The sequence below is a fragment of the Ictidomys tridecemlineatus genome, chromosome 2 (assembly GCF_052094955.1).
Source record: "Ictidomys tridecemlineatus isolate mIctTri1 chromosome 2, mIctTri1.hap1, whole genome shotgun sequence".
Classification (NCBI taxonomy): Eukaryota; Metazoa; Chordata; class Mammalia; order Rodentia; family Sciuridae; genus Ictidomys; species Ictidomys tridecemlineatus.
In genome coordinates, this window is record NC_135478.1 from 118,675,455 (window position 1) to 118,699,061 (window position 23,607).

A 23,607-nucleotide genomic window follows, 5' to 3' on the forward strand; every position below is an offset into this window, starting at 1 on the left:
CCCGTCCTAAGGCTTCCTACCACATTTAATATAAAAACTATGCTCTTCCTTATGGCCGGATTGATGCTCAGGGTCTGGCCTCACCTCCATTCCAGCCTCACCTTGGACACCTATTCCTTTGCTGGCTACACCCAGTCCCACTAGCCGGGAGAAATTTGTTCTGTGGCCTTTCCCTAACTACCCAAAAGGCTCATTCCCTATTGCTTTTTGTGTCTGGCCTCAAATATCATCTCTCATTCAGTTTTCTATATAAGCAGCCTCCCATTTCACCATCCACTTGTCAGGATAATGTACCCTGCTTTATTTCACTCTACATACAGGCCATAACTGGAAGTTATCCCACCTTCCCTTGAGAGAACGAACATAAAGCCTAGCGGGCAGCATGGGACTCTTGATAGGAGCAAGAGTCTAGGTGTGGTGCTGCCACCTGTAATCCCTGAGACTTGGAGGATTGCAAGTTCGAGGCAATTTACTGAGACCCTCAGCAATCTGATAAGATCCTCAGCAACTTAGCAAGTCCTGTCCCAAAGTAAAAAATAAAAGGATTAGGGATTGTGGAAAATTAACCCTGGGTTCAATCCCCAGTGGTTTAAAAAAAAAAAAAAAATACAGCTCCACCACCTGGGACAATGAGGAAATTATCAGCAATTCGTATCACAAAGGACTAACTTCCCCAATAAAAGTATTGATTCTATAAATCAATAAAAAACAAACCTGGACAAAATGAGTAAAGGATATGAAGAAACAATTTATAAGGAAAAAAATACAAAGAGCACTAACATGAAAAGATGGCCAAGTTAACTCAATACAAGAAAATTTTGAAACTAAAAATATATTAAGTATCTATGTTTTATCTACTAGATTAATAAAAATCCAAAAGTCTCATGCTACAGTTTTAGCGAGCAGGTACTTCACACACTGACCATAGGAAGAACAAAATTTATACAAATTATATACAACTGTCTAGCGAGAATAATTTGGAAAGATCTATCAAAATTACACATGCAGCCACTTCACATCCACAAAAATGGCTATAATTAAAAAAAAAAAAAAAAAAGCTGGGCATGGTGGTACAAGCCTGTTAAACCCAGCAGCATGGGAGGCTGAAGCAGGAGGATAGCAAATTCAAAGCCAGCCTCAGCAACAGCTAGGTGCTAAGCAACTCAGTGAGACCCTATCTCTAAATCTCTAAATAAAATACAGAATAGGGCTGGAAATGTGGCTCAGTAGTCAAGTGCCCTTGAGTTCAATCCCTGGTACCAAAAAAAAAAAAAAAACACAAGGGCTAGGGTTGTGGCTCAGTGATAGAGCACTTGCCTAGCACATACGAGGCACTGGTTTAATCCTCAGCATTATATTAAGAATAAATAAATAAAATAAAGGTATTGGGACCATCTACAACTAAAAAAAAAAAAAGACTCAAATTTACAAATTTATTAAAAGGATTAAAAAAAGAGTAATATGAACAACTGTACAACAAAATTAGGTGAAACATATTGAAATACACAGAAGTCTAAAGAGATAAAAATTATCAAATACTGGCACAAGGGGCTGGGGCTGGGACTCAGTGGCAGAGTTCTTGCCTCGCACATGTGAGGCACTGGGTTTGAGCCTCAGCACCTCATAAAATAAATAAATAAAATAAAGGTATTGTGTCTGTGTATAACTAAATATATATATATTTAGTTTTATATATATATATATATTTAGTTTTTATATATATAAAACTGGCACAAGAAGAAAATGTTAACAGAACCATAAAAGTAAAGAAATGGCGGGGCTGGGATTGCAACTCAGCAGTAGAGCACTCACCTAGCACGCTGGGTTTGGCCCTCAGCACCACATAAAAATAAAATAAAGGTATATTATATATAAAGGTATATATAGATATATATATATATATATATATATATATATATATAACTAAAACAAAATATTTTTTTAAAAAAGTAAAAAAATGGAATTAGTCATCAAAACACTCCCAACACAGAAGAGCCTATCCCCAGATGACTTCACTTTAAATTCTCCTAAACATTTAAAGAATATCAATTCTGCCAAAAAGCCAAAGACATCATCAGAATACTACAAACCAATATCTATTATGAATGAAGATGCAAAAATCCTCAATAAAATAGCCAACTAAATCTAACAACATACAAAAATAGTGTATGTGTACAGATGGATAGAGAGAAAGCGAGCCAGCCAGGTGTGTCTAGGGTCCCAGCTCTCGGGAGACTCAGATGAGAGGATAACGAGCTCATAAGCTCAAAACCAGTCTGGGCAACAGCAGAAGCCCCCATCTTCAAACTAATAAATGAACAAAAGACTGTACATGACTGAGAACCCAGGAAAGTATGATTCAATTAACATCTGAAAACCAACTAATGTAATACACAGTAACAGTAAACCACCAGACAAAAACCACAAAGTCATCTCAATAGACACAGAAGAAAAAAAAATTAGGGGGTGGGGAGATACCAGAGATTGAACTCAGGGACACTCAACCACTGAGCCATATCCCCAGCCCTATTTTGTATTTTATTTAGAGAAAGGGTTTCACGGAGTTACTTAGCACCTCACTTTTGCTGAGGCTGGCTTTGAACTCATGATCCTCCTGCCTCAGCCTCTTGAGCCACTGGGATTACAGGCGTGCACCACTGCACCTGCCTCACAGAAGAAATTTTAACAAGTCCAACAGCCCTTTACAATGAATGAATGAATGAATGAATGAAAAAGGAAAGAAAAGAGAAGAAAAAACTAAAAATAGAAGAGAGCTTTGTCAATTTGAGAAGGGGCACTCATGAAACACCCAGAGATATCATCACACTTCAGGGTAAAAGACTGCAAGCTTTCCCCTTAACATCAGAAACAAGGCAAGAATCAAAGTTCTCACCACTTTGATTCAACATTCTACTAAAAAAAGATCAATATAAAAAAATCACCCATACTTCTATATATTAGCAATGAACAAACCTAAAATGCAATTCAGAAAAGAATTCCATTCAAAAATAGTAAAAAAGTAATAAAACATCTGGAAACAAATTTAACAAAAGAACTGCAAATCCTATGGTCTGAAAACTACAAAACGCCACTGAAAAATAATTAAAAGACCTATATAAATGTTCATAGAATGGAAGACTTAATATTGATGGCCTGGGGATCTGGCTCAGTGATAGAGTACTTACCTAGGATGTGTGAGGCCCTGGGTTCAATCTTAGCACCAAAAAGGAAAACTTAATGTTATGAGGCAATACTTTCAAACCCATCTACAATTCAATACAATCCCTATAAAAACCCTGATTATATTTGTTTGCAGAAATTAACAAGCTCACATTAAAATTCTTAGCAAAAAAACAAAGACTTAGAAGAGTTAGAATATATTGAAAATTAAGTACAAATTTAAAAGATTTTGCTGGGCACAGTGGCCTGTCCTTATAGTCCCAGTGACTCAGGAGGCTAAGATAGAGGATCCCAAGTTCAAGGCTAGCCTCAGCAACTTAGCAAAGCCCTAAGCAATTCAGTGAGACCTTGATGTGTCTCTATGGTAGAGGACCCCTGGGTTCAATCCCCAGTACAAAAAAATAAAAAATAAAATTTACTTATACTTACTATAAAGCTGTCAAGACAATGTAGTACTAGCCTAAGGAAAGGCATATAGATTAATAGGGGGAAAAAAAAAAGGAAATAAACCCTCACATTAACAGTCAATCAATATTCCACAAGCCTTCAAAACAATTAACTGGGAGGGGGGAGAGGGAATCCTTGTTTTCAACAATAGTGTTAAGAAAAATGCATAATAAAAGTGCATTTGCATGTATAATGCAAAATAATGGAGTTGGAATCCCCATCTCACAACATAAATAAACTAAAACAGTATCAAAAACTTCTTGTAGGTGTTAAACTTATACAGTCCCAAAGAGAAAAAAAAGGTGATAAATCTTCATAAACCCTGGCTAAGTACCCTCTTCCTACATAGGATGCTAAAACCACAATTAACAAAAGAAAAACAAAAAAATTGGAAGGAAGCCAACAAAATTTAAAGTCTGCATACACCAAAGAACAACATCAAGAGAATGAAAAAGACAAGGCTGAGACAGTTAGACTATATTTGTTAAACATATCTGATAAAGGACTTGTATCTAGAATATATAAAAGAACACTTACGAGTCAATAATGAAAAGAGAAGCAATCATGGCCTGGGGTTGTGGCTCAGTGGTAGAGCGTCTGCTGAGCATGTGTGAGGTACTGGGTTCGGTTCTCAGCACCACAATTTATTAATTTATATAAATCAATTAATAAATAAAAGCCCATCAACAATTTTAAATTTTTTTTAAAAAAAGAGAGAAGCAATTAAGAAATGAGCAGAGGATCTAAATAAACATTTCTCCAAAAAGATGTATCACTATGGAGAATGGTTTGGCAGTTTCTTAAAAGGTTAAACAAAGAATTTCCATATTATCCAGCAATTTTACTCCTTGGTATATACCAAAAGAATTGAGAAAGGAGATTCAGATATTTGTTTGCTAATATTCATAGCAATATCATTCACAATAGCTATATGCTGGAAATAACGCCAGGTGATCATCAATAAAAAACTGGAGTTGGGGGGGCTGGGGTGTGGTTGAGTGGTACAGCACTTGCCTAGCATGTGTGGCTCCAGGTTCAATCCCCAACATAGAGCAAATAAATAAATAAACAAACAAACAAACCATGGTGATAGACATACAGTGAAATATTATTCAGTCATAAAAAGAAAAGGCTGGGGGTATAAGCTCCATGATGAAGTAAGTATGTGTTTAACATGGGCAAGACCCTGGGATTCAGGCCCAGCAAAGAAAGAAAGGAAGGAAGTTCTAACACATGATATAGCATGGATGAACCCTTCAACATGATGCCATATGACATAAGCCAGAAATAAAGAACAATTGCGTTATCATTCCATTTCCAGGAAGTATCTATAATTGGTAAATTCCCAGAGACACAAAGTAGATTAGAGTTGCAAGTGGCTGGGGGAGGGGCAATTGGTAATTGTTCAGTGGACATAAAGTTTCTGTTTAGATTTTTTTTGTATTTATGTGTAATTTTTTAGTTCTAAGTGGATACAATATTTTTTTTAATGTTTTATAGTTGTAGATGGACAGAATGCCTTTATTTGTTTTACTTTTATTTGGTGCTAAGGATCGAACTCAGTACCTCAGTGCCTAAGCGAGTGCTCTACCACACTGAGTCACAACCCGGCTGCTCTGTTTAGATTTTATCACAATCAAAAGGTAAACATTAAAGCAGAGATTTGGGAATAAATTCTTTAAAGTGCAAGTCTTGTATAGTGAGAACTATAAAGTTTTATTCAAAGATATTAAAGAAGAACTGAAATAAATGGAAAGAAACTCCATGTTCATAGATTGGAAGACAATATTATAAGGTTGTCCAGACTCCCCCAGTTACAGACTCAACTACCCTCAACTGCATTCTTTGCAGGAAGTGACAAGCTTAAAATTCATATGACAATGCAAGGAATCCAGAATAGCTCAATCTTGGAAAAGCAAATTGAGACTCATGTTTCTGGATTTCAAAATTTAGTAAGCCACAGTAACCAAGATTGTTTGGTACTGACATAAGGATACACACATAAATCAATGGAACAGAATTCAGAGTGCAGAAGTAAAGCCTCACATTTGTGCTCTCACAATTTTTTTTTCCCCAGTACTTGAGGGGGAAAAAAAAGGTGTTCTACCACTGGAGCTTGAGGATGTAGCTCAGTGGTAAAATGCTTACTATTAGCATACATAAAGCCCCGAGTTCAATCCCCAATACGGTGGGGAAGGGGAACACTTTTATTATCTACTGGTCACCCTCTTAGGTTCTTTTTTGTTTTTGTTCTTTGGTGCTAGGGATTGAACCCAGGGCCTGGTGCATGCAAGGCAAGCACTCTACCAACTGAGCTATATCCCCAGTCCTCTTAGGCTCTTTGAATGTTTTGTGACTACTAAAACGAATGCATCCCATTTCATGATTTCTTACCATTTCTGTTTCTCACTCACCTAAGTCTATAAGCATATCTTTAAAATATGGCTCAAAAAAAGGAACAATAACTCCAAATATATACTTCTAAATTTAAGATTATACCAGGTATGGCAGCACATGCATATAATCCCAGTAAAACTTGGAAGGCTGAGGCCAGGAAGATCACAAGTTCAAAGCCAGACTGGGCAACTTAGTGAGACTCTGGCTCAAAACAAAAAATAGCCTGGTAATCCCAGCGGCTTTGGAAACTGAGGCAAGAGGAACACAGTTCAAAACCAGCCTCAGCAACTTACCATGGCCCTAAGCAACTTGGTGAACCCCATCTCAAAAAAAAAAAAAAAAAAAGGGGCTGGGAATGTGGCTTAGTGGTTAAGCACCCCTGGGTTCAATCCCCAGTACCAAAAACAAATAACAAACAGGTGGTCAACAAAAGAGCGAGCCCAGCAACAAAAGAGCCATCCTTATTCTTAAATAATTTTTTTAGTGGTAATTGGACACAATATCTTCATTTTATTTATTTATTTTTCATGTGGTGCTGAGGATCCAACCCAGCGCCTTGCACATGCTAGGCAAGCACTCTACCACTGATTCCCCAACCCCAGCCCAAGAGCCATGCCTATTCTGAACAGCTTTGAAGCTATATCAAACCACATCAGGGGTTAAATGGCAAAGATTCTATGATTAGATAATGTTTTCAACTTTGCATGAATCGGCAATTTTTTTTTTTATACCAGCGATTGAACTCAGGGACATGTGGCCACTGAACCACGTCCCCAGCCCCTATTTTGTATTATACATAGAGACAGGGTCTCCTGGAGTTGCTTAGCAGCCTTGATTTTGCTGAGGCTGGCTTTGAACCTCCTGCCTCAGCCTCCTGAGCCGCTGGGATTACAGGTGTGCGCCACCACTCCGAGCGGAATCTGTAAGAGGATCCACAGCTCTCTTCAGATTTTCAGATGCACAGCGTATTGCAAATGCCCCATTAATATTTGAATAAATGAAGGGAATCCACAGCAAGTAAAAGCCAGTGCACTACCCACCAGTGGCTCTTTTTTCTTTCATCACTTTCAAACTCCAGAATCATGCCAAAAGTATCCTGAGTTTTATGCTGCAACAATCATCTGTAATTGCTTTTCTGAATAGAATACAATAACACAACAAAGGTCTTACCAAGATTGGTGAACCCATCCTGAAGGGCCCATAATCGAGCCCAAGGGGCAGGGGCAGGTTCCTCAGGTTCTTGGTCCTCGGGAATAGAATAGAGTTCCTGAGTGGACACTGTCTCTAAGGAGCTTAGCGTCCCGGAGCTGGAGTGAGAGGACTGGCTGGAGGTGGGTGCCGTGCTGGTAGAAGAGCTGGATGTGCCTTGGGACTGTGAGGACCCGTGGGATTGTGGGGAGAGGACTTGGGACTGTGAAGAGACACCACTGGTGTGAGCCTGAGGGGAGGTGCTGCTGTGGGACTGTTGACTCTCTGCATCCGTCTCTCGAGACATCACGACTTCAAAAAGTTAAGTGTCCAAAAATAAGGTGAATTTCAAAGAACAAGGCTTGAAGTTCAAGAGTCAAGAATGGACATATTACAGTGACAAAAAAGAAAAGAAAAAATCCAGGTCAAGCGTGCTCTGCAAAAATTAAAATCTTAATAGTCCACTTCTGGTTCTTCTGGGTTGGGCTTTTCATAAGATCACTTTCACTGGATCAGCATTTTGTCTAACAGCTATAAAGCACAAGAGAAAATATCAATATATATATATAAATATATATATATATAAATAATTTGAAGATTACATATACACAAAAAACAATAAAATTGAATTGGGAGGCTCATAAAAAATTCCATGCATCCAATTATTGAAAATTAGGATACAAGTGTATTAATATATATCAATAATGCAATTAAATTTCATATACGCTTTGAAAGGAAAAGGGACATGGAATACAAGATTGATAAAAAGAAACTGTACAGTAACTCCCTTTACCACTTTAAGGAAATCATTTGCATAAAATGTCTGTGCCCCTTATACCCACTGTATTCTCCAGTAGGGTTGGAATTAAGTCCTATTTGTTCAGTCTAGGTTCCCTGACACCTAACTAAGGGCAAGTTCACATAATGAGGCAGAACCCAAAGAGGACTGCTCTAGACAAATCCACCTAACCCTTTTTTCTTTTATTTCTCAGTTGGAGTTGGACACAATACCTTTATTTAATTTTATTTTTTATTTGGTGCTGAGGATGGAACACAGGGCCTTGCACATGCTATGCAAGGCGAGCGCTCTACCGCTGAGCCCCAGCCCCTTTTGATGCTAACTAACACGTGGCTCAAAGTTGCAAACACTTTCCAGCCTTGATAAAATCTTAAAGGAATGACTGGATCACAGGAGATCATAACAGAGCCTCTGACCCTTTAATTCACTTGATAGACTCTGAAAAACAGAATCACCAGTAAAGCCAAAGAAAATTTCAATGATCTAATCAGATTTTGTTTTTCAAAATAAAAAGGTACATTCCCTCCAACCCACACTCTGGGCCAGTAAAAAGCTATACTCATACTAACTGCATTTACATAGCTTTGGAGATACAAAGGTCCAGATGGTTATCCTTCAAACATATTCAGGAAAGTGATGCCATGGCGGAATCTACTACTCCAGGACCTGCTGGTCTAATACTGCCTCAGCCAGGCTGAATCCCTCTGATGCTTCCCTGTGCCCCTCCCTCCAAAGCTGGGGAACCCAGGACATCATACATGCTAAGCATGCACTCTTCAACTAAGCTACATCCCAAGCCCCTCTGCAGTTTTGTTGAGCAATACTTCTCCAGTCTGACAAGTAGTGAGCTTTCAATAAATCACCTCTCTGACCTGCTTCCTCATTTGAAAAAAAACAGATGAACCGTGAAGATTAACTGAGGTAATGCATGTAAAGTTCCTCCCCTCATAATGTTTGCTAATGGAGAGCTATTTTTAATGGAAGACCAGTGGTGAGTGAAAAAACAAAGTAACCAAAGCAAATCTATAAGACTAGGAACAGAATTCTAGTCCCAGGGAAATCAAGAGGCCTTCCAAATGCCAAACAACCTTTCTTTCAAATAGAGAAACTGAGTCCCAGCGAGGACTGATCCTCTCCTATCCATTCCTTGCCACCCCATCCCACACACTTAACTTATGAACACTTAGAATATCCTACTAACTGCGTTTCCAGTTCCTGCAGCGCCTAGCAGTTAAGGTTGGGTTCTCAAGAAGTATATTTTTAGAGATTGAATCTAAAGAATGGCAATAATTACTAATGTTTATAGAAGTCTTTACAAAGTAACTCCGCTCTGGTATTGAGAAGCACAAGTCTGTTCTTTCTCATCCTGTACATCCAGGCCTGTTTCAACCTGTAGTAAGAGGGAAAGTAAATTTCACCTCGAAGATTAGCTACAAAGGAAGAGTGTCGCCCACGCGCTCCCCCCTCCAGATCAAAAAAATCCAGAAATGCGGAAGCTCGGAGGACTCCCCTTGCTAGGACCCTAGGAATGGGATTCGAACCCGCAAGCACCCAAGTTAAGTTTTCCACTATGACTCACCGCGTGAGCCCACCTGAAGCCGCAAATTTTCCGCAGCCGAAGCCAGCAGAGTGGCGCTAAACCTGCAGATACAAACTCCACCCTCAGCCAATCAAAATACCCCCCGCCGCAGCCCGACCAATGAGGAGCAGCGGATGTGACCACCACGTGTGGCCTCAATGCTTACTGGGAATTGTAGTTTAGAACGCAAGCGGAACTCAGCGTCCAAGTTCCCCCCAGGAGACCTCGCCCCCTCAGCTCTACAGCCAATCAGCAGCACTCGTGTGTGCGGCCACGCTCTCCGCTTTTCTCCCCGACAGGTGACCGCGGCCAGATAGGCCACGGGCCAGATGTGGGGTGGGAGGGCCCAGGTGTTGTGTCGGCTATGGGGGTTGCGGCCCGCAGGGGTCCCCGGAAGGAGAGTGTTAAGCTGCCATGCTGCGTCGGAAGAGGGAAGCGGTTCGGCGAGGTGTTGGAACTGCGGCAGCCCCGGGCGGGGGGAAGGGTTCTTCTGCCACCAGTGCCGAGCGCTGCAGCCGCCGGACCCGACTCGAGACTACTTCAGCCTCATGGATTGGTAAAGGAGGTCGGGACGGGAGAGACGTCGGGGGCTGGCCTGCGTGAGAGGAGGGCCGATCGGGCTTGGGAGTGGGAAGGCCGGGCTGCTAAGATAGTGGGTGGAGCCCTAGAGAGCGAGGTCGGGGAGGGGTCTCCAGGAGGAAACCGAGGGGCGGGGACTAAGGGAAGGGGCGTTTGAGGATGGAGAGGAAAGGGGAGGGGCGGGGAATGGAGGAAATCGAGGGTGACTGGGGAGGGAGACTTGAGGGGCCAGAGCTTCCTGACTGAGAAGGGAAGATGAGAGGCCGAACTTGAGAGAAGGGAAAGGCTCCAGAAGTTGGAGCTGGGTTAAGACTTTTAAAAAAGAAGTATCGAAGTGGAGTCCAAGATTAGAGAGTGAGGGTTGGAGATGTGGCCTTTGTCTAGCATGCTTGGTTTTTCCCTTCATTATTCTGAAGATTGAGTAGCCTGGAGAGGTGTGGGTAGAGCTGAACTGGTAAGCAAGTAAGGCAGATTCTGGGAGTTGGAAGAGAAGGAGATTGGGTTAAAGTTGGAGACAGGGATGAAGGAACCTGCACGTTGGAAAGATAGGTTAGATTTCAGAATGACCCTTCCCCTAATCTGTTCCCACCAGTCACTGAGCACTTATGATGGGCTGTAGTAACCCGACTTTTTAAGTTGTCAAGTGTTTGTGTGGAAGGGGGTGTACCTGGAATTGAACTCAAGGGGCCCTCGATCACTGAGCCACATCCCCAGCCCTATTTTGTATTTTATTTAGAGACAGGGTCCCATTGAGTTGCTTAGTGCTTCGCTGTTGCTGAGGCAGACTGAATTTGTGATCCTCCTGCCTCAGCCTCCTGAGCTGCTGAGATTATGATTGCCTGGCGTGCAGCACCAGGCCCTGCTAAGTTTCCAATCTTGCCTCCCATCTCAGAGTCTTTGCACTTGAAGTTCTCTCTGCTGGATGACAGTTTCCTCTGATCTTTGATTAATCAGCTGTATCATTCAGGATTTAGTTCAAATGTCATCTCTCTCCACACATTGCCACCTTCTCTGACCCTGTTCAACTTTCCTTCATAGCACCTAACCACTTTTTGAAATTCTCTCTCTTCATGTTAATTACATCTTCCCTATAAGAGCCAGTCTCATAACATATAAATCTATAAACATCTGTGACATGAATTTTATCTCCCAATTTCCTTTTAGCAACCGTTCCTTCAGAGTTAACACTACAAAACTCCAGCACAGGTTTCAGCAACTACAGCGTCTTGTCCACCCAGATTTCTTCAACCAGAGATCTCAGGTAATTTATTGGCCACCCCAATATTCCCCAGACACATATACACTGGGTAGGTAGCAGTGGCCTGTGATTATGTGATTATCAGGGACAAAGTTAGACTACCAGCTCCACCCTGTGGCAGCGGGACCCCACCAAGCAGGCCCTAGAAATGTCATTCCCTCACATTGTTTGTCGGATTACATAGACAACTTAGAACTCATGAGCTAAAATTAAAGACCTCACCCAGCACCAGTTCTACTCTGGCCACTTCCTTAGATGACTGCCTATCAGCCTATTATAAAAGTTTGTGAATGAGAAGGCAGATTTCAATGATAATAAGACTGTCTTCTTCTCTATTATCAGACTGAAAAGGACTTCTCAGAGAAGCATTCAACCCTGGTGAATGAGGCCTATAAGACCCTGCTGGCCCCCCTGAGCAGGGGACTATACCTTGTAAGGTGATTTCTCAAGTCTTTTATGAATAACTTCCCCCTGTATTCAGCAGAAGTGTGCTTGAGACCTTAGCAAGTCCAGGAACCCAGTGATATTTAGCCTCAGAGATCGTATACAAAGAAAAAAAAATATTATACAAGTGTACTTTTCTGAGTATTCTTTGTAAATCTTAATTGCCCCAATTGCATTGTTTTAATCATTTTCTATAAATTTCAAGGATTTGATAATGATAGTTTTTAGGGAAGAGTAACTTCAGGGTTTTATTTGTTGTTGTTGTTTTTTCCTCCCAAGAACATCTTAGAATCCAGAAAATTTTAAATAGAAAGTTTACAAACATCTATTTTAAATTCAGGGCCACACAGTTCCAGGTAACATAAGGTGGGATGCTGTTTCAGAACTCCTGTCTCTGTTCAGGGTTTTGACAGCCTACCTCACACTTTTATTATTGAGACGGATCAAGTGTTCCCCATGAGTGGTATTTTATTCTGATGGGTAAGCAAGATTTACATGACTCTGGTCATAGTTTTTCTAACCAATCTTATTTTCCTTGCTCTATGCTTCAATAGCTAAAGCTTCATGGGATAGAGATTCCTAAAGGGACAGATTATGAAATGGATAGTCAGTTCCTCGTGGAAATAATGGAAATCAATGAAAAACTTGCAGAAGCTCAAAGTGAAGCTGCCATGAAAGAAATTGAATCCACTATACAAGGTGAAAGAGCAAATGTTGAATGCATTTTATTGTTGTTATGCATACATGTCTGGGATTAAGTTAAAAAATGGACATAGAGTACATGTTGGGTGTTGGGATTCTGGCTCAAGGGTAGAGCACTTGCCAGCACATTGTTCATAATAAGGAATCAAGGAATATTTTTTTTTCCTTAATCATACTAAAACCAGTTTTGCTTGAAGTTAAAATTTGCAACACCTCTAACCATGTGGAAGGCAGTTTTTTGTTGTTGTTGTTTTGTTTATTTTTTGGTACTGGGCATTGAACCCAGGAGTCAGGAGTGCTCTGCCACTGAGCTACATCCTCAGACCTTCTTATTTTTTGAGATAGGGCCTCACTGAGTTGCCCAAGCTGGCCATATACTTTTGATTCTCCTGTCTCAGTCTCCTGAGTAGCTGGGATTACAGGCATGTGCCAGTGTACCCAGCTAGAAGGCAGCCTTAAACCAAGAACATAATTATATTTTGTATATTGCAGTGATCTTTTTTACTCACAATATGATTTAGATACTATTTTTATCTCTAACAAGTAAAATGGGCTTCAGAAGTTGGCAGAAATGTCCAAGATCACAAAGCACAGGCACTCAAGGTCACAAAGTAGATACGCAACAGGACAAACCTTGAAATTCTGACCTTCTGATCCTGAATGGGTTTGTTTCTTATTTTATTCCATAGTATATCTGTCAGGGTTTTCTAGAAAACCCATATGATACAGATAGGTTTATTTGAAGGAGTTGGCCTGAATGATTGTGGGGTCTGGCACATCTAAAATCTATAGAGCAGGCCAACAAGCTAGAAACTCAGGTCAAGTTTCTATGTTAAGTCTTGAAGTAGAATTCTTTCTCCTTTTTTATACTTAATGTGTTTACTTGATTGGAGGACACCCTCCCACGTTACCAAGGGTAATCTTTACTTAAGTCAACTGAGAGCTGAGGATGTAACTCAATAGTAGACACTTGCTGAGCTTGGGAAAAGCCCTGGGTTTGATCTCCAGGACTGCAAAAAAATAAATACAATAAAGTCAACTGATTATAAATATATATATATATATATTTTTTTTTAATGTTTATTTATTTTTTAGTTGTAGTTGCACACAATACCTTTATTTGTATGTGGTGCTGAGGATCGAACCCAGGGCCTCACACATGCTGGGTGAGCACTCTACCACTGAGCCACAACTCCAGCCCCATAAATATTAATCACATAAAAAACACCTTCACAGTATCATCTAGACCATTGTTGTTATTGTTTCCCAGTACTGGTAGTTGAACCCAGGGATACTTTACCACTGAGCTATATCCCTAGTCCTTTTTATTCTTTTTTTTTTTTTTTAAAATCTTTATTTTATTTATTTTTATGTGGTGCTGAGGATCGAACCGAGTGCCTCACACATGCAAGGCAAGCACTCTACCACTAAGCTACAACCCCAGTCCCCCTTTTTATTCTTTATTTTGAGACAGGTTCTCATTAGTTGCCTTGGCTGGCATTGAACTTGTGATTCTCCTGCCCCACCCTCCTGTGTAGCTAGCTGGGTTAGAGGTATGTGCCATCAAGCCTTGTATAGACCAGAGTTGATCAACACCCAAGCACCATAGCCTATCCAAGTTGACACATAAAATTAACCATTCTATTTAGAAAAGACTCCCAGGTTTTCATACAGATTATATGTGCTTATGCACTTTTTCAAATATTTATAGTCTGCCTACTATGTATCAAGCACTATAAATGACGTAGAATATAGGAAGGAACAAAAAAGATATGGTCTGTGTCCTCATGAAGTTTATATATTCTAACCCAGCATGTTTAAACTGAAAGTTATGTGTCTCCTTTCTTTGCCTTTCCACCAAATCACCTGTGCCTCTTCCAATGTTCCCTCTGTTACATGAATGACACCATATAGCTGAACAAGTATAAACCCTTAGCAGATATCATAACAAGTTAATTCTCTCTTCCCTTCATAATCAATCCATCACCAAGTCTTAAAGAGTGACCTAAATGTGTCTCATCCATCCCACCCATCATCACTATTTTCACTGCTACAACCCTGTTCCAAGTACCATTCCCTCTCACCTGGACAACTGCAATAGCTTCTAACTGGTCTGTCTGCCAGATTTAAATATTCCTGTCATTGTGTAATCTTTTTGAAACCCAAATTAATCACCATCCTTGGCCTTCCTAAAAAGCTTTAAGTGGTTTCTCACTGTCCTCGGGTTTAAAACTAATTTTTTATTTATTTTTTTTTTTAGGCAAGGTCTCACTATGTTGCCCAGGATGGTCTTGAATTTCTGAACTCAAATTATCTCTTCCTACCTTGTCTCCTGAGTAACTTTTTTTGGTGGGGGGAGTAACTGGGGATTGAACCCCGGGAAGCTCTACCACTGAGCTATATATCCAGCCCTTCTTATTTTTAATTTTGAGACAGGATCTCACTAAGCTGTCAGCGGTGGCCTTAAACTTGTGATCCTTCTGCCTCACCCTCCTGAATCACTGAGATTATAGGTGTGCACCACCACACCTGGCAAAACCAAAATCTTCAGCATGGCTTATAAGACGCCATATGCTCTGGCCTCTTCTCCATTTTGTCCGCTTCACTATAGACACAGTGGCTTCCATTTCCTCATCTGTACCAGGCACCCTCCTATTCCAGCGCCTTTGCATATGTTGTGGTTGCTGCCCAAAATCCTCATCTCCCCCAGACCCCATCTAAGTTAACCCCTTCAGATCTGGGAGCAGTCACCACTCCTCAGAGAAGGCTTTTTTGACCTCTGTACCATTTTGACCTCTATACCTCTCCTGTTTAAGATTAATCACAGTTATAACTATACACTTCTGTGTGACATTATTTGAACAATATTGATCTCCCCACTAGATTTCTAAAGAAGCAGAAATTATGCCTGCTTTTTTACTTTCCCCACATCTTCAGCTCACACTACAGTACTCAGAGCATAACAGGAACTCAGGAAATATTTATTAAAATAGAATGTTTTAATAGCATTAGGAATGGGTGATGTAGAGAAAGGAGAGACCCAGAGCATGCAATCAGAAGGGCTTGCTGCTTCAGAAAGCAAGGCAGCATGAAGCTCTGAGGGGAAGGAGACGTGGGTCTATTGCTACCACTGCTTCTGACTTTTTTATGTGACCTTGAGCAAGTGACTTCACGCATCTCGGCCTCAGTTTCCTCATCCATAAAACAGAAACTATTAGTACTGCTTGTTGTAAGGAAATGAGGTAAAGATAAAAAAAGCGGGTCACACACTTAGTCTAGTTCTTGACTTCGAGCATGTAGAACAGACCTTGATTTAGATTTAATTCCTACATTTCCTCCCCAGCCGGTACCAGTCAGGCCTTATTAAGTAAATGTACAAGGTCACAGAACCAGTTAGTTTTGGGATTAGGACTTCAGAGCCTGTGGACTTACCGTCCAGTGCTCTTTCGTTGATGCCAGTTGCTATTCAAGAGGCAAGATTCAAACACTGGGCTAGAAGTCAGGTGCCTGGGCTTCTTTTCGCGGCTCCCGCAGTTCCCAGTCATGGAACAATTGTCTCCCTACCTATCTTTAACTACCTTGGTAATATGATGTATTTCAAAGTTCTTTGAAAGAAGGCACTGTATAAATGATTGGTATTATTTATATCTGGAAAACTCGGTAATTTTTAAAATTCCACATTTTCTAATGAAGAAGCAAAAGAAATATGAGATAGCTTCCTAAAATACTTGGTGTGCCCTGCTGATACGTGATGCTCAGGTGTTAATTTTTTTTCACTGATATCTGGAAGACTACTTGTTGGAGGCAATGAGGCATATCCTTGTCCCCTGTGTTAGTCAGCTTTCCATCTCTGACAAAATACCTGAGGTTATCGGCTTACAAATTTAAAAAAAAAAAAAAAGGCTTATTTTGGCTCACATTTTTAGAGGTATCAGTCTCTTGAGGAGGAGATTACTAGAAATTGAACCCAGGAGTGCTTGGCCACTGAGCTATATCCCCAGCCCATTTTGGTTTTATTTTTTATTTTGGTACAGGGTCTCGATAAGTTGCTTAGAGGCTTGCTAAGTTGCCAAGGCTGGACTCGAATTTTTTATTTTCCTGCCTTCCGTGTTGCTGTAGGTACATGCGTGCGTTTCCATGCCCCGTTGAAAGTCTACATTCATGTTTGGTTGAACCAACTGCTCTGGAGGCCCATGGTGAGGCAGCACATCATGGCAGAAGGATACAGTGGAGGAAGCTACTCCCCTCAGAGAAACCAGGAAGCAAAAAGAGTGACCCACAATGGCCTAATTGCCTCCCACTAGGCCTCGTCTCCTAAAAGTTCCACCATTTTCCAATAGGCTAGTGACCAAGCCTCTAACACAAGGACCTTTGGAAGATTCTTATCCAAACTATAGCACTCCTCCTATCCCTTTTTTTTAAAATTTGATTTCCTACAATTTTATAAACCTCAGCGATTGCCTCTCAGACCTTCCATGGGCTAAAAAACAGTGTAACCTAGTATAGTGGCACACACCTGTAATCAGTAGCTCAGAAAGCTGAGGCAGGAGGATCACAAGTTCAAAGCCAGCCTCAGCAACTTAGCAAGATTTTATCTCAAAATAAATATAAAAAGGGCTGGGGATGGCTTGGGATGTCGCTCAGTGATTGAGCGTTCTTGGGTTCAATCCCTGATACAAAAAAAAAAAAAAACTGTGAAATGAGGTTCAGCCAGTGTTGCTTCTTTTTATTTTTTCTTTTTATGTGTTTATTTTTGGAGGTAGTACTTGGATTCAACCCAGGGGTGCTCTACCACTGAATTAAACCCATAGCCTTTTTTATTTTTTATTTTGAAACAGGGTCTCATTAAGCTGCTGAGGTTGGCCTCAAACTTGTGATCCACCTCCCTCAGCCGCCTGGCCTGGTGCTGCATGAAACTGCAGCCACCATTGAGGTATATTCAGAAACAAAGGTTATGAAACTATAATCTTGAATCTAAGCTTCCTGCCTTTACAGCTAGATGATTACAAAGTGGTATTATGAGTCTATTTAAATAGAAAAACTAAGATAATGGTTTCTCTTTCAGCTAAACAGAAAGAATGTACTGACAGCGTGAGCAGAGCTTTTGAACAAGGTATTCTATTTTTTGACTTTGTTAAATATGGAAAGAAATTTTAAGCATTGAGGTATAACTGTTCATTCAATGAGTAGCTTTTATATACTTATCCTCTGATGGGTACCTGGAAATATAAAATATGTATGAATTATACTTCTGTCTTTAAAGAGTTATAGTCTTGCTATAGAAACAAACTGTGAACCAAAAACAGAAATATCCCAGTGAAACATTAAATAGGAAGAAGGTACTTCCATTCCACTTTAGCAAGAAACTAAGGTAAGGTATATAAGTGAAATATTGGGCCGGGGATATAGCTTAGTTGGTAGAGTGCTTATCTTGCATGCACAGGGCCCTGGGTTCAATCCCCAGCAGGACCAAAAAAGAAAAAAAAAGTGAAGTATTTAAAGTCTATCAACCTAGAATTCTGTACTATGGTATCATCCTTCAAATCTGAAGGAAAAGTACTTAGAGAAACAAAAACTAAAGGAATTTGGTGCCAGCAGACCTGCCTTACAAAAAAAAGCTAAAAGGAGTTCTTCAGAGAGAAAGAAAGACTGGGTATGGCTTAGTGATAGAACACTTGCCTAGCATGCACAAGACTCTGGATTTGATCCCCAGCACTGCAGGAAAAAAAGAAATAGAAGAAAATGATACGGGTCTGAAATTTGGGTCTACATAGAGGAAAGAAGATTATTGGAAAAGGAATAAATGAATGTCAAATACTTTTTTTTTTTTTCATTATTCTCAATTGATCTAACAAACAAGTTCAAAACAGTAATAGAAGCCAAGTACAGTGGCTCACATTTGTATTCTCAGCTAGTCAGGAAGTAGAGACAGAAGGATCACAAGTCTCAGGCTAGCCTGGGAACTTAGTGAGACCCTGTCTCAAAAAGAAAATAAAAGAGCCTGAGGGTGGCTGAGTGGTAGAGAGTCTCTGTGTGCAATCCAGTATGGGGTGGGGTCAAGGACAAGACCCCCAGCCATACTCAGTGCCACATGTTTGTAAGCCACTACTTGGGAGGCTAAGGCTAGAGGATCACTTGAGCCCGGGAGTTCAAGACCAAAGGCAACAGTAAGACTCTCAAAAAAAGGAAAGAAATAAAAAGATGCAGGCTGGGCTGGGATATATAGCTTAGTGATAGAGCACAGTACGTCCTCAGTTTGATTCCCAGTACCACCACCACCCCCCCAAAAAAAAAAGCCTCACTATATAAACATAACGACATATAAGTTATGAAGTAAAGGAGTGAAGTGAAGGGCCAGGGATAAGGCTCAGTGTAGAACACTTAACCTAGCATGTGTGAGGCCCTGGGTTCAAATCCCTACACCACCAAAAAATAAATAAATAAATAACCTGATAAATTGTATGTTTTACCCTAATTTTCAGATATTTGGATATTTAAAAAGATGCCAGATACAGTGGTGCACATCTGTAATCCCACAACTCGGAGGATGAGGCAAGATGAATGCAAGTTCAAGGCCAGCCTCAGTAATTGAAAAAGGCCCTAAGAAACTTAGTGAGATCCTAACTCAAAATAAAAAGGGATGGGATGTGGCTCAGTGATAAAGTGCCTCTGGGTTCAATCCCCAGTACCAAAATAAATAAATATATACATGCCAATATACATACATAAATACAATAAAATAAATATTAAGGGCTGGGGTTGTGGCTTAGCAGTAGAGCTCTCATCTAGCTCGGGCAAGGCCCTAGGTTCGATCCTCAGCACCTCATAAAAATAAATTAATTAGCTAATTAAAAGATATTGTGTCCAACTACAAGTAAACAACAAATATTTTTAAAAAATAAAAATAAATATTAAAAAAGTAAGGATAGCCAGGCATGGTGGTGCATGCCTGTAATCCCAGCAGCTGGGGAGGCTGAGGCAGTTCTTAAGTGCCTCACTCAGTGAGACTGTCTCTAAATTAAAAAAAAAAAGAAAAAAAGAAAAGAAAAAAAGAAATGGTGTTCCAAGCTCCCTGCAGACCCTTTGCTATTCCCTTTCACAGTGACCACTTTCCCAAATTTTCTATTAATCATTCCATTGCTTTTCTTGTAGTTTTAATGGATATAACAGTAAATCACTTTTGCATATTTTTTATCTTTGTATAAATAGCATCATAGTTTATGTATTCTGAAACTTTTTTCTTTTCTTTTTTTTTTTTTAAAGAGAGAGAGAGAGAGAATTTTAATATTTATTTTTTAGTTATCGGCGGACACAACATCTTTGTTGGTATGTGGTGCTGAGGATCGAACCCGGGCCGCACGCATGCCAGGCGAGTGCGCTACCACTTGAGCCACATCCCCAGCCCTCTGAAGCTTTTTTCTGACATTTTATTTTCAATCTGGGTAATTTTTTATAACATATATTCACTTCAGCACTCATCACATTATTTTGTATTTATCTAAGTCTGGTTTTCTCAACCTCAGCATTACCAACATTTTTAAAAAAATTTTTTTTAGTTGTAGATGAACATAATACCTTTATTTTATTTATTTTTATGTGATGCTGAGGCTCAAACCCAGTGCCTCACACGTGCAAGGCAAGCGCTCTACCACTGAGCTACAGCCCCAGCCCCACATTACCAACATTTTGAGTCAGATAATTCTTGGTCATAAAGGGCTGTCCTTTGCACTTTAAGGTATTTAGCAGCATCCCTGGCTTGTACCCACTAGATGCCAGTAACACCTTCCAGGTTACAGCAACTAAAAATGCCTCAGACATTGTCACATGTCCCCTTGGAGGCAAAATCACGCTCACTTGAAAGCCACCAGCTTAGGGCATCATTCTCAGAGACTGAAAGCCATCTGAGGACAGCTCTGTGCCTTGGCACCTGTCTTTTTTTTTTTTTTTTTTTTAAGAGAGAGGAGAGACAGAGAGAATTTTTTTTTAATATTTATTTTTTAGTTTTCGGCGGACACAACATCTTTGTTTGTATGTGGTGCTGAGGATCGAACCTGGACTCACTCATGCCAGGCGAGTGCGCTACCGCTTGAGCCACATCCCCAGCCCCTTGGCACCTGTCTTAAGAGAAGCATCTGGTTCTTCTACGGCCTCCGCAGGGCTACTACCATATGTGTTAGGGGAAAACTGTTAAAACACAGTCCATTTATTATTTGGGACCCTCTCCAAACCCTGTAAACATGTGCTCTTGCCTCCTTTTGGTTAATCTCTTTGTCCCCTTAATAATTCAGATGTCCTCACTCCCCCTTGCTGATTTTCTGAGTAATTGAGGGCCCCTCCAACAACCCAGACTTGGCTTTGATCTAGCTGCCATGGTTGCCAGAGTAGGTCTTATTCTTGCTTAAAATGAAGCCTGACGTCAGTGTCTCTTGTTTATTTCAGATGACTTTGAAAAAGCCAAGGAAATTTTAACAAAGATGAAATACTTTTCAAATATAGAAGAAAAGATCAAGTTAAAGAAGATTCCCTATAGTTAATTACTTATTTAAAGTTTTAAAAACAAATTTCCTGTATTCTTTCCTGGCTTCTGCTAATTGAAAATAGGTATGCTTTAACCTTTATATCATTTTATTTCAGTCTGTGGCTCAAGCTTTAATGGATGGCAAAGTTCACTGTGCTGGAGGAAAAACAATCAGGTCAGAGCTTGAGTGGTCACTTCTTCAACTGACTTCATGTAATACCTGATACAGCAAGCATCCCACCTAGGCCAGTGGATGAGGAGGTGGGGAAGGGACAACTTGAGGCCCTTTTTCTACAGATGTCTAGATAGTGACTATTTTAGGCTTGATGGGCTTATATGACCTCTCTTATAACTTCTCAACTCTGTCATTTTAGCACAAAAGCAGCCAAGACAATATTTAAATGAAAGAATGAGTTCAATGTTTCAATCAAACTTCATTTACCAGGAAAAAAGAAAGAAAGAAAAAAGAGAGATAATGTTTTATTTACAAAACAGGCAATAAGCCAGATTTGGTTGGAGTTGACTAGCTTCTGCCCAAGAGCCACAACTTCTTTTTCATGGTATGACCTTCACTTTGATGGGCAGTGCCCTTAGTTACTGTGGCCTTGGGTGTATTCTGTTTGATAAAAAGCAAAGCCACCTAGAGGTCTCTTTGGCCTGTAGATAATGCTAGCAAGAACTAGTCTGATAGTAAATGTTAGCCCTAGTTCTACTCCTCCTGGGTAGGGTGGAACAACTTTACTTATTCTCTGGATAATTGACACTCTCTTGTCACTATTTCCATGGTCTTCTAATTCAGCCCAAAACAGCTTTACCTCCCACTTTTGGATCTTAAGAAATTCAGTTTAAGTTTTTGATCCATGTCCAGGAAAAAAAAAAAAAAAGTTGGTTTTTTTTGTTGCTTTTTTTGTGGTTTTTTTGTTTGTTTTTTGTTTTGGTTTTTTAAGTCTCTGATCAGGAAAGATTAAAATAGCAAACAGAAAATTCTGATTTAAAAAAAAATACATTCAAACACTTCTAGAAAGAATCACTTACTAAACCAATTTGTTCAAAAGCTTAAAATTGCAGTTATTTTGCATTGTCTAAAAATTGTGTTTTGTGAATACTGATCACATTACACTCAGTGAACATTTTAGTATTCAAGAGGCAAATTAATTAGAGCAAGTGTTGGACCTAAAGGTACTTAGGACTATCTATACAATCTCCACCCCCACCCCTGACCCCTTAAATCTGACAAGAATGTCTTACTTGTCTGAAAACACACCAGGAGTCCTTTAAGTAAATGATTTTTAATGCAAGCAAATGTCCCAAATACCTTTAGTACTTTTGCAAAGAAGGAGGAATGAAATGAAAAGAGGTTTGAAATACTTCTGTAGACAATTTTTATTCCTTCCTCAGAACAGTTGTCAGGACCCAAACAATCTGACCACAAAAAGAAATTGCCTCAAACACATCTTTAGAGGAACTTGAAAAAAACTTTCCCTTTACCTGTTGCCATCAGCTGGAAAAACTGCTAGGCCCCACAGCAAACCATCTCTGATTTGGGGGATTAATTTTAAAACACTGTTCTGGGTCATGGCTTCTGAGGTCAGTGGGATTGTTTTTTTCTTCTTCCAAATGCCTTCCCTTTTTGTCTAAATTCCAAGTTTAGTGGGACTTCTAAATCCAGGAACCCTTTCTAGTGTTCCTTAACAAAGCTCTGTGGGAGATCTGTTGCTAGATGTCTAAAAACTTGTCAGCCCCACTTGGATTTGTTTTTGACCAACAAGTGAAGCAAATTATTCACCCCACTTCCCACACCTATCTTAATAATAGTATCAGGAAAAAAAACAGAAGTTTTGATCATTTTGCAGCTATATCTTCCCAGGCTTTGGTGCCAAACAGTGCTGGTGTTGTGGACTGAATGTTTGTGTCCACCTCCCCAAAATTCATATTTTAAAGTTCTAACACCTAAGACAGCTATATATGGAGATGGGGCCTCTGAGAAAATATTAGATTCTGCAACCAAACTGACCACGTTGGCACTTTAATCTTGGACTTCAAGGCTTTGGGAATGTAAGAAAATGAACTTCTGGGGCTGGGGATGTGGCTCAAACAGTAGTGCGCTTGCCTGGCATGCGTGCGGCCCGGGTTTGATCCTCAGCACCACATACCAAAAAACAAAGATGTTGTGTCCGCCAAAAACTAAACAATAAATATTAAAATTCTCTCTCTCTCTCTCTCTCTCTCTCTCTCTCTCTCTCTCTCTCTCTCTCTCTCTCTGTCTCTCTCTCAAGAAAAAAAGAAAATGAACTTCTGCTATTTAAGCAGTCTAGTTTCTAGTATTTTGTTAATAGCGGCCCAGGCAAGCTAATACACCTACCTGGCTTTGAATCCAGCTCTCCTACTTATTATTCTAATTTTTGAAAGGGTGATGGAAGGAGGAAGGTTGATAAGGACTAGGATGTGGCTCAGTGGTAGAGCACTTGCCTAGCACTTGTGAGGCCCTGGGTTCAATCTTCAACACCACCAAAAGT

At 40.1% G+C, this 23,607-nt stretch overlaps 2 protein-coding genes across 10 annotated transcripts in view; one reads left to right on the forward strand and one right to left on the reverse strand.

Moving 5' to 3' along the window:
* Positions 1 to 9,897, reverse strand: part of Chek2 (checkpoint kinase 2) — a 42,590-nt gene extending 32,693 nt beyond the window's left edge. For 2 of the 3 annotated variants that reach the window (XM_005336033.5, XM_078039661.1), the window contains exons 1-2: positions 9,591 to 9,697; positions 7,195 to 7,743 (exon numbers count right to left, since the gene is read on the reverse strand). In XM_005336033.5, the coding sequence (XP_005336090.1) occupies positions 7,195 to 7,519 (325 nt within the window). In that variant the 5' untranslated portion in view covers positions 7,520 to 7,743; positions 9,591 to 9,697. Of the gene's footprint in view, positions 1 to 7,194; positions 7,744 to 9,590; positions 9,698 to 9,756 lie in introns of those variants that run through there. The other variant, XM_040292002.2, reaches the window with a different exon arrangement.
* A 22-nt stretch (positions 9,898 to 9,919) lies between these two features.
* Positions 9,920 to 23,340, forward strand: Hscb (HscB mitochondrial iron-sulfur cluster cochaperone). 7 transcript variants are annotated; one of them, XM_078039662.1, is made up of 7 exons: positions 9,920 to 10,146; positions 11,334 to 11,430; positions 11,770 to 11,859; positions 12,426 to 12,570; positions 17,639 to 17,686; positions 19,056 to 19,157; positions 21,013 to 23,340. In XM_078039662.1, exons 1-7 carry the CDS (start codon positions 9,920 to 9,922, stop codon positions 21,105 to 21,107), a joined length of 804 nt encoding a protein of 267 aa, XP_077895788.1. In that variant the 3' UTR covers positions 21,108 to 23,340. The 7 variants fall into 7 exon arrangements, with proteins under 7 accessions (XP_077895788.1, XP_077895791.1, XP_005336093.2 ...); XM_078039665.1 differs by lacking the exon at positions 19,056 to 19,157 and adding an exon at positions 20,575 to 20,643; XM_005336036.5 differs by lacking the exon at positions 19,056 to 19,157.
* The last annotated feature ends 267 nt before the right edge of the window (positions 23,341 to 23,607 follow it).

Coding starts and splice junctions, on each gene's coding strand:
- Hscb (XM_078039662.1), top strand. CDS start 9,920: ATGTGGGGTGGGAGGGCCCAGGTGTTGTGTCGGCTATGGGGGTTGCGG. Junction 12,571..17,638: donor AATTGAATCCACTATACAAG/GTGAAAGAGCAA, acceptor TTTCTCTTTCAG/CTAAACAGAAAGAATGTACT. Junction 19,158..21,012: donor CAAGTTCAAGGCCAGCCTCA/GTAATTGAAAAA, acceptor TGTTTATTTCAG/ATGACTTTGAAAAAGCCAAG.